The 13,603-nt window shown below is 38.0% G+C and overlaps 1 protein-coding gene across 2 annotated transcripts in view; it reads left to right on the top strand.

The window, feature by feature from the left end:
• Positions 1-2,224: 2,224 nt before the first annotated feature.
• LOC127411236 (uncharacterized) overlaps positions 2,225-13,603 on the top strand; it is a 46,994-nt gene continuing 35,615 nt past the window's right edge. Inside the window, exons 1-2 of one of the 2 annotated variants that reach the window (XM_051646652.1) lie at positions 2,225-2,816; positions 9,364-9,394. In XM_051646652.1, coding sequence (XP_051502612.1) covers positions 2,664-2,816; positions 9,364-9,394 — 184 coding nt within the window. In that variant the 5' untranslated portion in view covers positions 2,225-2,663. The remainder of the gene's footprint in view (positions 2,817-9,363; positions 9,395-13,603) is intronic. The other variant, XM_051646653.1, reaches the window with a different exon arrangement.

Below are 13,603 nucleotides of genomic sequence, written 5' to 3'. Positions count from 1 at the left end.
GTCGAGGAAGGATCGAGACATGGAAGTACGCGTCCTTCAGGTCTACCGCCACAAACCAATCTTGATGACGGACGCTCGCCAGAATGCATTTTTGTGTCAGCATCTTGAACGGGAGTCTGTGTAAGGCCCGGTTCAGTACTCGCAGGTCCAACATTGGCCGCAGCCCACTGCCTTTTTTCGGTACGATGAAGTAGGGGCTGCAAAACCTCTTCTTCATCTCAGCTGAAGGGACAGATTCTATCGCACCCTTCCGTAGGAGGGTAGTGATCTCCGCGCGCAAGGTAGCAGCGTTTTCGTCCTTGACCAAGGTGAAGTGAATACGGCTGAACCTGGGCGGGCACCTGGTGAACTGAATCGCATAGCCGAGTCCGGATCAGCCATCGCGACGGATTGGAAAGCGCATGCCATGCATCCAAGTTCCGCGCAAGGGGGACAATGTCGTTGGACGTACCAGCAGGTGGGGCCTCGCAACGGGGCGGAGCTCGAGGTGCCACACCATGTCGTGGCTGTGCTGAGTCTAGGGACATCGAAGCACTTACCTGGCTCCTTGTGACCACCCCCGGAACAGCCTGGGATGGGGGAGGAAGAAGTCTGTCCTTGTAACCCGTGGAGACTGCCACATCGGGGGCGGCTGTGTGCCACAGCTGGGTGCTCAGTGGTGGAAAGACCACCGCTGGAGCGCCAATCCTGCAAGGAAAAACCCGTGGACGGTAGTCGTGATGATGACTGTGCACACCGGGTATGTGACCCAGGGAGGAAGGAAACCGCTCTTTTGCTGAACTGTTGGGTACTGCAGCCACTTGGGCATGCAGCGAAATCAAACAAAAAGGCAACAAAAGATTTTCCACTCGGCCCTCCACCGGGGGATGGAGTGGTCTTCTTACCAGCTCCAGGTGAGTGGGTTTCTTCGTCCTTGGGTCGCCCTTCTCAGGAGCGCTTTGATGACCTCCGTGGGTTCTTAGGCGCCGACTGTGAGACTGGTGGCATCTGCTTCCTGCGGTGGGCTCCATGCCGGGGCTGGGCCGAAGGGGTGGGATGCGGTGGAGCCAGTGCAATCACCGCAGGGGGACGCCCTTGGCGATGAGCAGACGGGTTGTGGGATCTTGAGCCACGCCGGGGCAGGATGTGCCGGATAGCCTCCGTCTGCTGCTTCACCACTGAGAACTGCTGGGTAAAGTCCTCGACGGTGTCGCCGAATAGGCCAGCCTGGGAAATGGGGGCAGCAAGAAACCGTGTCTTGTCGGCCTCACCCATCTCGACCAGGTTGAGCCAAAGGTGGTGCTCCTTGATTATTTTGTTTTAATCAAATCCAAAGCTGAAGAAGCTTAATTGTAAAAGTTTATTTATTTATTTTTTTTGCAGTATGAAATTGAAATGCAAATGCAAAAATAATGTAGTGTAGTGTAGTGTTTAAAAATCACTACACGACCGCTGGGAATTGGATATTCCAAATTGAAAAAAAAATAAAAAAATGAAAAAAAAAGAAAAAGTACACTTTTGTGCAAAAATGGTTCTTTTTTCTTTTTGTAAATATAACCGTTTTGGCATTAAATGTTCTTTGGAGCTGAGTAAAGAACATAAGGGTTCTATATAGAACCCTAAAGAACCTTTTTTTTTTCTAAGAGTGTAATCAGAGTTAATTATATGGGTAATTAAAATAATACATATTTTTATAATAATTACCAATTAATTGTTATACATTTAAAAAGTGTAATGAATTAAGACACATGATCATTGCAAATATCAAATGTCATTTTACAAAATGTTCAATGCATTATACAGGCTTCATATGAAGTGCTACCCAGATTTTATTTTTATTAATGCATCATTTTTAGTGCAACATTTAAAACAGCTAGATTTTTTTTCTTGGAACTAACTTCACTTTTCATAACCATTTTTCCTATTATTTTCAGCCAATTAGTCCCAAGGTTCTTTCTTTTTCTTTTTTTTTTCTTCTGTCACTTCCTTTTAAATTCACAAAAGAGCCTTAAAGTACGCACTGAACTTTGTTACACTACAAAATCTTTTTCCAAAAACAGAACATCTATTTTATTTTTTTATTTTATTTTTTTAATCTAACAAACTTCTTAAAATTATCATTGCCTATCATCAGCAAGCACAATTGAATTCCACGTACAGATATTTAATCGGTTAGAGTAACAGCTGCCACTGATTCCACTTCCTTTTAATCTGGACTAAAGAGTTTTCATTTGTGCTACTTTAAATGAGGAACAAAACAATTGGCTGGAAGCACTGTCTCTCAAACAGTAAATCCTCACAAGTCCCGACTTCCTCCTCTGCTGTTTGCAATGCAGCGTGGGCGGGCACTAAGAAGTGCCGTCTCCTCTCCTCCCCCCACGATCTCTCTCTTCCTCCCTCCCACACACCCACCCATGCCTCCTGCCCTTGACACTTACAGAACGGAAGAGGAGGAAGAGGAGAAGCTGTGATCTTTTCCTATTTAGATGTTGCAGTGACGGATTTCTCTTTATCTCTCTGACTGTGCTCATTATGTGCTCTGTGCCTCTCTGTGGTGTTCCATCCCTCTGGACTGACTGTTCCTCCATGCCTGTGCTGCAACTCAGATGGGAGACATAAGTGCTGTGGCTGTCTGGCACGTGAACACGAGGTAGGTCTCTGTGGCAGGCCATCCCAGGCACAGGATGCTAAACGGCAGCCGTGAGGGCTTGTTTGAACTAGGCAGGCAGCTCCAGCAGGAAGGGGACTCCCAAGCTGCTCTGCACTGCTTCCTGAGCTGCCTACTGGGACTCACACATGTGCAGAGCTTCCATTCGCTACCCAACTGCCTTCATCAGGTGAGCCCTGCAGGATGGAGCTCTGTAATCATGCGTTATGAGCAAGAAATGATTACACCAGCATGATTTGTTACCTAGGGGTTTTAGACAAAATATTTGACAATTGATCAGCATGTGTATATGCATGTACAATATAGATGAGTGCGTTACGCCCTCAGGCATCTGCATGCATATTTCAAGGGAACTTATGCTCTGAACAAATATGTTATTATAAAGAGTTCCATGCACACATTTTCACATTTGGGGATATACATTTGTTACTTTTTGGTTTTACGCCGAGAACATGTCATGTCTGACCATCATGCATGGACTTACAAATCTGTAATGCACAGTTTCATGTGCATTATAGTACATAAAGCTGTGTTTTTCCTCTCAGTCATGCAATACATTTTTTTAAAGGATAGTTCACTCAAAAATGAAAATTCTGTAATTGTTTACAGTACTCATTTTAAAGGAATATTCAGAGTTCAATACAAATTAAGTTCAATCAACAGCATTTTTGATTACCACAGAAAAAAAAACAAAAAAAGGCAAAAATCTGGGATACAGTGACACGCTTAAAATGGAAGTGAATGGGGCCTATTTTGGAGGGTTTAAAGGCAGAAATGTGAAACTTATAGTTTTATAAAAGCACTTACATTAATTATTCTGTTAAAACGTGTATATTATTTGAGCTGTTAAGTTGTTAACATTTTTGTTTTTATGGGCATTCCGGGGTTTTTATGGTTTACAGCAGGGGTCTTCAACCATTTTCGGGCCAAAGACCCCTTGGTTGGAACAGGGACCCCCGTTGTATTCTGTCTGAAAATTGAGTGTTGCATTTTATACCATTTTATATGTATGTACATATTTTATGATGTTTACATTGCAAAGCCATTAAAATAATTATTAAATTAAGTATAGCAGAGGTCAACCTTTGCAACCTGCGACCTTTTTGACATGAAGTGCTATTTTAATTTTCCTATTTATTCACTGTGCCATACCCCCTCCAAAAAAAAAAAAAAAGAAAAAAAAAAGAAACAAATTGACAGATAAACAGACAGACAAACAGAAAGACAGACTGTCCATGCAGAATCAAACAAGTTTTATAAGGTTACTGATAGGCCTATACCTGGAGTCTTCATCTCATGTTAGTGATCGATTTTATACATACGTTTCAAAATTACAGTTAATTTGTGTAGGAGGAAAACGTAATGAGGACAAAATGACTGTGTACACCTTTAATTATGTTGATTTGACAGTCATCGTCAGTGTAGTGTATGGCAGCTTGATAATCTCAGTGGTAAATATATATTTAGACATATTACATATACATAGGTCTGTACTGTATATTAAGTAATATAGGCTATTGTTCTGAGAGCAAAAAACAACTAATAATACAAGAAACTGTAGGCTGACATTCGCACACCACAAAAAACATATAGCAGATGCGTTTACTTATGCAACCCTCTACTGCAGCGCTGCTTAAAATGATATGTGTAGCGTTATGAGCAGCTCGTAATGAGCATGGGCTAATTCCGTCAAACTTTAACAATGTTCAGTGTTCCATTTAGTTCATATCAAAATAAAACGGGATGCACGAATATGAGAATTACTGCAAGAGGAAGATTTGGCATGCAGGTTCGAGGGGATACAGAAGGTGGATGGACTAAAATACATACTCCTTTTTCGCCAAGGACGTGCGAGTGCGAGGTTTAAGTGCGAGCGCGAGGCGATCGTTTGTGTTCCGCGACTACTACCGGTCCTTGAATAACGTATAACGTGCGAGTAAGGGCAGCCGGTGAAGTTTCTGGTGCCCCCTAGGGAGTTGGTACCCTACGCAGACGTGCGAGTGTGAGTGATTATTACGAGTGCCAGTGGTGGATCAAACAGTAATTTACGGACCCCCCGTGGCACCACCACAGACCCCCTAGGGGTCGCGGACCCCCTGTTTAAGACCCTTGGTTTACAGTATTACGTTGTCATGGCAACAAAGTTGTAAAATTAGATATAACTTTACACAGAAAAGATTAGTAAGCAATTTTATCATAATAAAATCATTTTAACACACATATTGTTCACATCTTGTGGCTATACTTTTGAAATAGTGCGTATTTTTTTGCTCACGGATTGGTCCCATTCACTTCCGTTGTAAGTGCCTTACTGCAACCCAGATTTTTATTTTTTTTATTTATTTATTTTTTTTTAAAGAAAAGGAAGTCTAAGTAAATTTTTGTGGCTATCAACATTATGCCACAAATGCTTTCTATTGAGTTTAACTTGTATTGAACCCAGGATATTCCTTTAAGGAACTTATAGCCTCAGTCAGTATTTACTTTCATTGTATGAAAATGCCATGAAAGTGAATAGTGCCAATGGGTTATATTCAGTTTAACATCTCCTTTTGTGTTCCATAGAAACAAGAAAGTCATATAGGTTTGAAAAACTATACATGTCATTTTTGGGTGCACTAATGATGTAATGGCCCACTAACTTAAAACCAGCCTGGTTTAGTCAATGCATATTTTAAATTGGTAAATGCATTTTCAAATAGGAGTATTCAGGATGCAACTCTGTAATAATATGTTATGTTAAATATTTTTTAGTGCCCTATTTTAAGAGCTCTGTGCCTTAAGCGCAGCGCTATGCGATATGTCAAATATGGGAAGTCAGTGGGCATGGCCATGAATTTTTTATATTTTCTAGCAAACATGCGATATGTCTTGACACAAGCAGGTTGGCGAAATTGTGCAAGTAAAGCGCTAATGGGCTGAGTCAAGTGCAATTTAATTTTGACATTCTTCTCCGGGTATTGCAATGTTGGCATCCTATTATATATTCCATTTCCAGTCAAACAGTTTAATTTTTGGAGGTTTGGAAAGGTGCTATACAAAATCAACTTATTATTATTATTATTATTATTATTATTATTATTATTATTACAACCCCAATTCTGAAAAAGTTGGGACAGAATGAAAATGCTAATAAAGGAGTGATTTGTAAATTATATTCATCCTTTGCTATATTGAAAGCACTACAACTAAACATTATATGATGTTTTACCTTGTAAATTTCATTGTTCTTTTGAAAATATACAGTCATTTCAAATCAGATGATTGCAACACACTCCAAAAAAGTTGGGACAGTCGAGTGTTTTCCACTGTGAAACATCACCATTTGTTGTAATAACACTTATTAAGCATTTATGTACTGAAGACACAAATTTGTTAAGTTTAAAAAGTGGAATTTTCCCCCATTCATCCATTATGCAGGTCTTCAGCTGCACAATTGTACGGGGTCTTTGTTGCCTTATTGTGCGCTTCATAATGCAACACACATTTTCAACTGGAGATGGTCAGGACTGCAGACAGTCCAATCAACACCCCGCACTCTCTGCTTATTCGGCCAGTGTGGTTTGAAGTCCTGCTGAAAATGCTGGGACATCCCTGGAAAAGACTGTGCTGGATGGCGGTATATGCTGCTCCAAAATTTTTACATATATGTCTGCATTAATGTTGCCCGCACAGATGTGCGAGTTCACCTCCCTGGCCCATACAGACACTGGCTTTTAGACCTGACACTGATAACAGCTTGTTTGGCCCAGAGAACACGATGGCTGTGTTTTTCAAAACTATTTGAAATGTGGACTCTTCAGACCAAAAAACATGGTTCCACTGTTCTACTTTCCATCTAAGATGAGACCGAGCCAAGAGAAGTCTGCAGCAGTTCTGGACAGTGTTGATGTAGGGCTTCTGCTTTGCATAGTAAAGTCTTAACTTGCATCTGTGGATGCAGCGGTGAATGGTGTTGACTAATAAAGGTTTACTAAAGTAATCCCAAGCCCATGTTCATGATATCCATTACAGATATCAATTTTTAAGACAGTGATGTCTGAGGGATCAGAGATCACACACATTCAGAAGTGGTTTTCGTCTTGCCCTTTACGCACTGTATTGTGCACTGTAGAGGGTGAAATGCCCAAAATCCTTCCAATTTGTCTTTGTGGAACATTGTTCTCAAAGTGATGGATTATTTGCTGAAGCATCTGTTGGAAAATTGACAAGTCTCGATTGATCCTTGCTCTTGAAGGACTAGGCTGTTTTTGGAGACTCCTTATACACTATGACACTATTGCCTCACCTGTTTAACACCTCCTGTTTCATAACATTGCCTTGTTATTTTAACTCGTCAAACTGATATTAGTCTTAAATTGCCCCTGTCTCAACTTTTTTGGAGTGTGTTGCAATCATCTGATTTGAAATTACTGTACATAAAAAAAAAAAAAACATAAAAAAAAATGAAATGAAATTCACAAGGTAAAACATAATATAATGTTTAGTTGTTGTGCTTTTAATATAGCAAAGGGTGAATATAATTTACAAATCACTCTCTTTTGTTTTCATTAGCATTTTTATTACTGTCCCAACTTTTTTGGAATTGGGGTTGTATTATCATCATTATTATTATTAACCATACTGATCTACTGACACACAAATGGCTAGTATTAAAAGTTATCGATAGCTATGTGACATCATCTGCTGGTGGAATCCCCAAACTTCAAATGCATTAATGAAATTTAGACTTTGTGCCAAGAATAGACATGGTTCTCAAACATCTTTGTGCAATGACCTATTTCTCAGGAAAATAGCAAATTGCGCCACTTTATTAACATATAATAGTTTGTGCGCATACACCCAGAGATAGCTCAAACACTTCCACCCATGGCCATTTGCACTTTTGCGCTTAGAATTAGCACTTTCATGAAAATTAGATAAGCACGGTCGTTGCGCATAGTTCTGTGCCTAGCGTGGTCATGAAAAAGAGCTCTAAATTTTAAACTAAAATAATTTGGTTTTACATCTGTCACATCTGACCAATATGCATGCACAGTAGCATGCATGTAGTTTTAAAACTAATTTGCAAATATGTAGGCTAATGCACACTTTCATGCACATTATGGCACATAAAGTTGAGAGTTCTATGCAAACATTCATCTCCTATTCATGCATGTAGATTCTTAGGAATGTGACGACACATTAACCTAAAAAAAACAGTCTGCTTCAGTCAATGAATATTAACACTGGCAAACGCTTTCTCAATCATTTATGCTCTACTTTATAGTGACAGTATTTAGATTCCTACGTCAGCGTACAGATCACACACACACATCTGCTCATTTGCAAAGAGAGTTAGCACATTTGTTTATCGTGTGCAGATGTACTTGAGATGATGTGTTTTCTTCTAGTCTTAAGCAAGCTTTTGTTTACTATACTGTTGCAAGCTATGCCAATGCCAGAGATCTGTACTCATTAGGTTTCCAACTTCAGAGCAATTCATCTTATAACACTGGCCCCTCACACATCTTGCCTTCTCTTACATGTTCTTCTATTAATGCCACCTCTTCCTGTATAATCATGGACTCGATTTGATGACAGGCAGTCAGATAAAAACATTCTGCCCAGATTACTCACTCTGGGTTTCTCACACAGGCTCTGTTAAACCCTCTCAGAAATTCTCAGGTGTCCCAGGAAATGTCCAGAACATAAACAGTGGCTCTTACACAAGAGTCCTGGAATGTAAGGCATGATATTGACCAGACAGAGATGCTTTTGATATTAACAGAGAAAATAAATATTTACAATTAGCTAATATTCATCACAAGTGTTTACTGTAAAATTTAAGATGGCATATTTTGAAATAGAAATTACTTTTTTGGGGTGAACCTCATAAAACCTGCCATGAATATGCATGGATCATATTTGACAAACAGATCAAAAGTCAAAATAAATATTTTGTACATAATATTTTTTTTTTTTTTTTTTTTAGGATCATCACAATTGTTTTGCATTGTGACAGTATTTTAACAATAACAATTCAGCATCCAATTCCCTAAATGTAAAAAAAAAATAAAAAAAAAACACACACACACACACACACACACACACACACACACACACATACACACACACACACACACACACACACACACGCACACACGCACACAAAAGTAACATTACTGTAATGATTATTAAATATTATTGCAAAAGTATTTAAAAATCATAGTAGTATTTGTTGTACAAACTGATTTAAAAAAAAAAAAGTGTTATAGCATTTTACAATAGATTTTACTATAGAATTATTTACAATTTAGTTATGAGAATCTAATGATAATAACCATTGAGAATAATGTGAAATTATTAGGAAGAAATAACCAAAACAATGAGAATTTATGGGGGACATGTGCTTACAGTAATTGTAATGAAAGTAATGTCAGAATGCAGAAATCTTAATGTTACTAAAAATAGGCTTCATTTCATTTATGCAAAATACCATTTATTTTAATTATTTTTATTTTAAATATCTGCAATTTTGGGGTTGCAGATATGTAATATTAACTTGCAAGCTACAACAGTATGCAGAACCTTTTTTATTTGACCTTTGGCTGTTGGGTAAAATTTGACCTGGACATGTTTTAATGAAATTTTCCCTTTTTCTGTGAAGCACTTTAGATTTGTATTTTTCAGACAAGTTGCCTGTTTTTTTTTTTTTTTTTTTTTTCTCCATACAGATTGCTGAACTCTACATTGATGAGAAGAACTGTATCCTTTTCAATAAACTCTTGCTTCCCTTTGTGTAATGAACATATACAGTACATAATATACAGTTGTGCTCAAAAGTTTGCATACCCTTGGAGAATTGGTAATATATGTACCATTTTTAAAGAAAACATGAGTGAGCAGGCAAAACACATTTCTTTATTTCTTATGGGATTCATATTCAACTGTAGGTTATAACAGAATGGCACAATCATAAAACAAAACATGGCAACAAAGAAAAAAATGAAATGACCCCTGTTCAAAAGTCTGCATACCCTTAATTCTTAATACTGTGTATTGCCCCCTTTAGTATCAATGACAACGTGCAGTCTTTTGTAATAGTTGTCTATGAGGCCCCAAATTCTTGCAGGTGGTATAGCTTGACAAAATGCCTCCAGGTCATGCAAAGTCTTTAGCTGTCTTACATGAACCGCATGTTTGAGATCTCCCCAGAGTGGCTCGATGATATTAAGGTCAGGAGACTGTGATGGCCACTCCAGAACCTTCACTTTTTTCTGCTGTAACCACTGGAGGGTCAACTTGGCCTTGTGCTTAGGGTCATTAGCATGCTGGAAAGTCTAAGAGCGTCCCATGCGCAGCTTTCGTGCAGAAGAATGCAAATTGTCTGCCAGTATTTTCTGATAAAATGCTGCATTCATCTTGCCATCAATTTTCACAAGATTCCCTGTGCCTTTAGAGCTCACACACCCCCAAAATATCAGTGAGCCACCACCATACTTCACAGTGGGGATGATATTCTTTTCACTATAGGCCTTGTTGACCCCTCTCCAAACATAGTGCTTATGGTTGTGACCATAAAGCTCTATTTTGGTCTTGTCACACCAAATTACAGTGTGCCAGAAGCTGTGAGGTGTGTCAAGGTATTGTCGGGCATATTGTAACCGGGCTTTTTTGTGGCATTGGCACAGTAAAGGCTTCTTTCTGGCAACTCGACCATGCAGCTCATTTTTGTTCAAGTATCGTCATATTGTGCTCCTTGAAACAATCACACCATCTTTTTCCAGAGCAGCCTGTATTTCTCCTGAAACCTGTGGGTTTTTCTTTGTATCCCAAACAATTCTTCTGGCAGTTGTGGCTGAAATCTTTCTTGGTCTACCTGACCTTGGCTTGGTATCAAGAGATCCCCGAATTTTCCACTTCTTAATAAGTGATTGAACAGTACTGACTGGCATTTCCAAGGCTTTGGATATATTTTTATATCCTTTTTCATCTTTATAAAGTTCCATTACCTTGTTACACAGGTCTTTTGACAGTTCTTTTCTGCTCCCAGTGGCTTAGTATCAAGCCTGCTCAGTGCATCCAAGTGAGAGCTAACAAACTCATTGACTATTTATACACAGAAACTAACTGCAATTCAAAAAGCCACAGTTGTGGGAAATTAACCTTTAATTTCCATTTAAACCTGTGTATGTCACCTTGTGTGTCATACAAGGGTATGTAAACTTTTGATCAGGGCCATTTGGGTGATTTCTGTTATCATATTGATTTAAAAAGGAGCCAAACAACTATGTGATAATACATGGCTTCATATGATCACTATCCTTATATAAAAGTATTTTTGCATGATCAGTCATGTTTTCAAAATCAATGCCAAAATTTCACAATTTCTGCCAGGGTGTGCAAACTTTTGAGCACAACTATATATATATATATATATATATATATATATATATATATATATATATATATATATATATATATATATAATATATATTATGTGTATAAACATGTAGTGAATAAGCTGTTTGGTTTAAAACTTTATGCACACAAACAATTGAGCAGTTTTGTCATAGTAGAGCCCTTACAACTGGAGCTTTTTGAGTGTGGTCTTCCCCAAAGAGGATTTTTAGGTGCTTATCGTATGTGACCGTAAGGAGCATCACAGCAAATTAACCTGCATAGACTAAGTTGGTGCCCCACTGTCATTATTCATCTATAGGCCGCAGTTAACAACAAGGCTTGTGTTACGTGACATACATTCCCCCTTAAACCACAGGCCTCTCCATTACAAAGACATAGAGATTAAATGGGTTCAAGACTGTTTGTTTTAGCTCTGTACAAAACAAGGTCATTTGCACGACCTAAGTCATTAACCAACATCAATTGTGACCTTTTTTCCAATTAAAACCAACTACACGTGAATTGGTTTAAACATATTTGCTTTGATATCTTAGACAATGTGCAAGTAAATAGTGATTAGACTTAAAATGTGATTTTGGTGTAATTACATTAAAGAGAAGTAATGGGTGCAGATTGTATCATTTAATTGAATAAGCAGATTAATTACATTAATTACATCAAATGCATGGCAGGGGACTTGGGAATAGGTGATTTCAATGTGAATGAATCATATAAACTAAAGCTCTTGTTGGTTTCATCTGAAGATTGTTTTTTGTTTTGTTTTGTTTTTTTGTATGTTGTAGTCATGACCAGTGCTTATACATATAAGTCAGAATGTTGAATTAGTGTGATGATCACCCATATCCTTATGTTACTTAGCAAGACTTTTGACTATCAGCATTAAAGTCTGGTCTGCTTTGTAGCTTATTTTGACCAAGAACTGCCCTCTTAGCAGTCTCTGTGAACTATTGCACAAAACAATTATTCCTCAAGAGGACTCATTGTTACAGCTGGAACTTTGACGTTATAAACATTGTAAATATGACTTGGTTTACAGGTGGACCATTAAAAACTCATCATTCATCAAAACCCAGAATTTGTGTAGCAGCTGGTGAATCAGATTGGAACTGATGATTTCTGCAAGGTTTTGTCATTTTTGTGTGTAAAACAGTCGGGACACAAACTCTGGGCAGTCTGTGGGATACTGAACATGCCTTCTCAGGCTTAGACTGCCCATACCCACTCCCCATATAATCTTAGAATGTGAAATATCAATGAAGGAGTCAGGAGGCAGCGAACTGTCAACGTGAGTATTTATAGTACTCTTCATCGTCGTTCATAAAACTTAAACAAAAAAGGCACTCAGTGGCCAAATAGTCTCTCTCGCACAGGCACACTCTCTCTGGTCTCTCTCTGCCACTCTGATGCCTCATGTGCCTTTTTATGTCTCTCTCTGCCATCACCAACAAGAAACATGTGTTAGATATAATGACAACCCAGGTGACGAGACTTACCACTCTCTCTCTCCTGCAGACAGACACATGAACACGCCTCCATCACCACAATATATATTTAAGTTGGATTGCGGTGTACTGCATCAGAGCCTCAAAACATTCACCCTTCACACATTTCCTAAATATGCACTTGTGGGAGATACTATGGCTTTGACTGACACTATTATGAGCTGGCAAAATCATTGAAAAAAATTATCCTAAAATCGCTTCCACAGTCATGCTGCTGAGATGGTTGGAAATAAACATGCTATTTAGGAGGAAACCACTAATATTCAACATATTCAGATATTAATTTGTTGATGAAAAGCACTTCATCCATATTTCTTCTATACACCGGAGCTGGTGAAGTGAATTGTAATGCATATACTACTGTATATGCTGTAATTAAAGCCTATAAACATGCAAGAAAGAATTTAGAAGCACACAAGTCTTTTCAAAGCTGACATGTACAACTAAGTTTTATTTTTAGATGCATCTCTTTAAAATTGATGTATGGCATCTGTGAGATTTAAAGCTGCATAACTGCCAAACATAAACTCAGAGTGGGGATGCATAGTATTCAGCCCTTATCATGCCAAAGATTAGCTTCAGTCATGTATAATGTCCTTAAAAAGTATTTGGACACTTAAGCCACTTAAAATGTATGAATGTCATTGCATATGATTATATATATATATATATATATATATATATATATATGCATTTGTTTAAAAGAAAGATAGTACAAGCACACTTTGCAAGAATGACATTTCACAAAAAGAGATATTTTATCATTATAATTATTATAATTATTATTATTATTATATTTAATCAGTAATAGATACAGTATGTGTTCAAAATTAAGATCAAAAGTATAAAGTTTGATAACCAGCCAATTTCTGGTTGACAAACTTAGCTGGACTTATACATAGTTTATGTTATTAACAATGCTTTGTTACCTTTTTATACTGGATAATATAAAAATACACACGACACAGGTTACTAATTTCTATTTTCAATTTTATGGAACATTAACTCTGAAGAAATGGCAGAGTTATGTACAGCAAATCTGCTATAT

This window comes from Myxocyprinus asiaticus, chromosome 20 (genome assembly GCF_019703515.2).
Source record: "Myxocyprinus asiaticus isolate MX2 ecotype Aquarium Trade chromosome 20, UBuf_Myxa_2, whole genome shotgun sequence".
Lineage (NCBI taxonomy): Eukaryota > Metazoa > Chordata > Actinopteri > Cypriniformes > Catostomidae > Myxocyprinus > Myxocyprinus asiaticus.
Note: the sequence above shows the minus strand (reverse complement) of the source record. Positions and strands in the feature narration are given on the sequence as shown.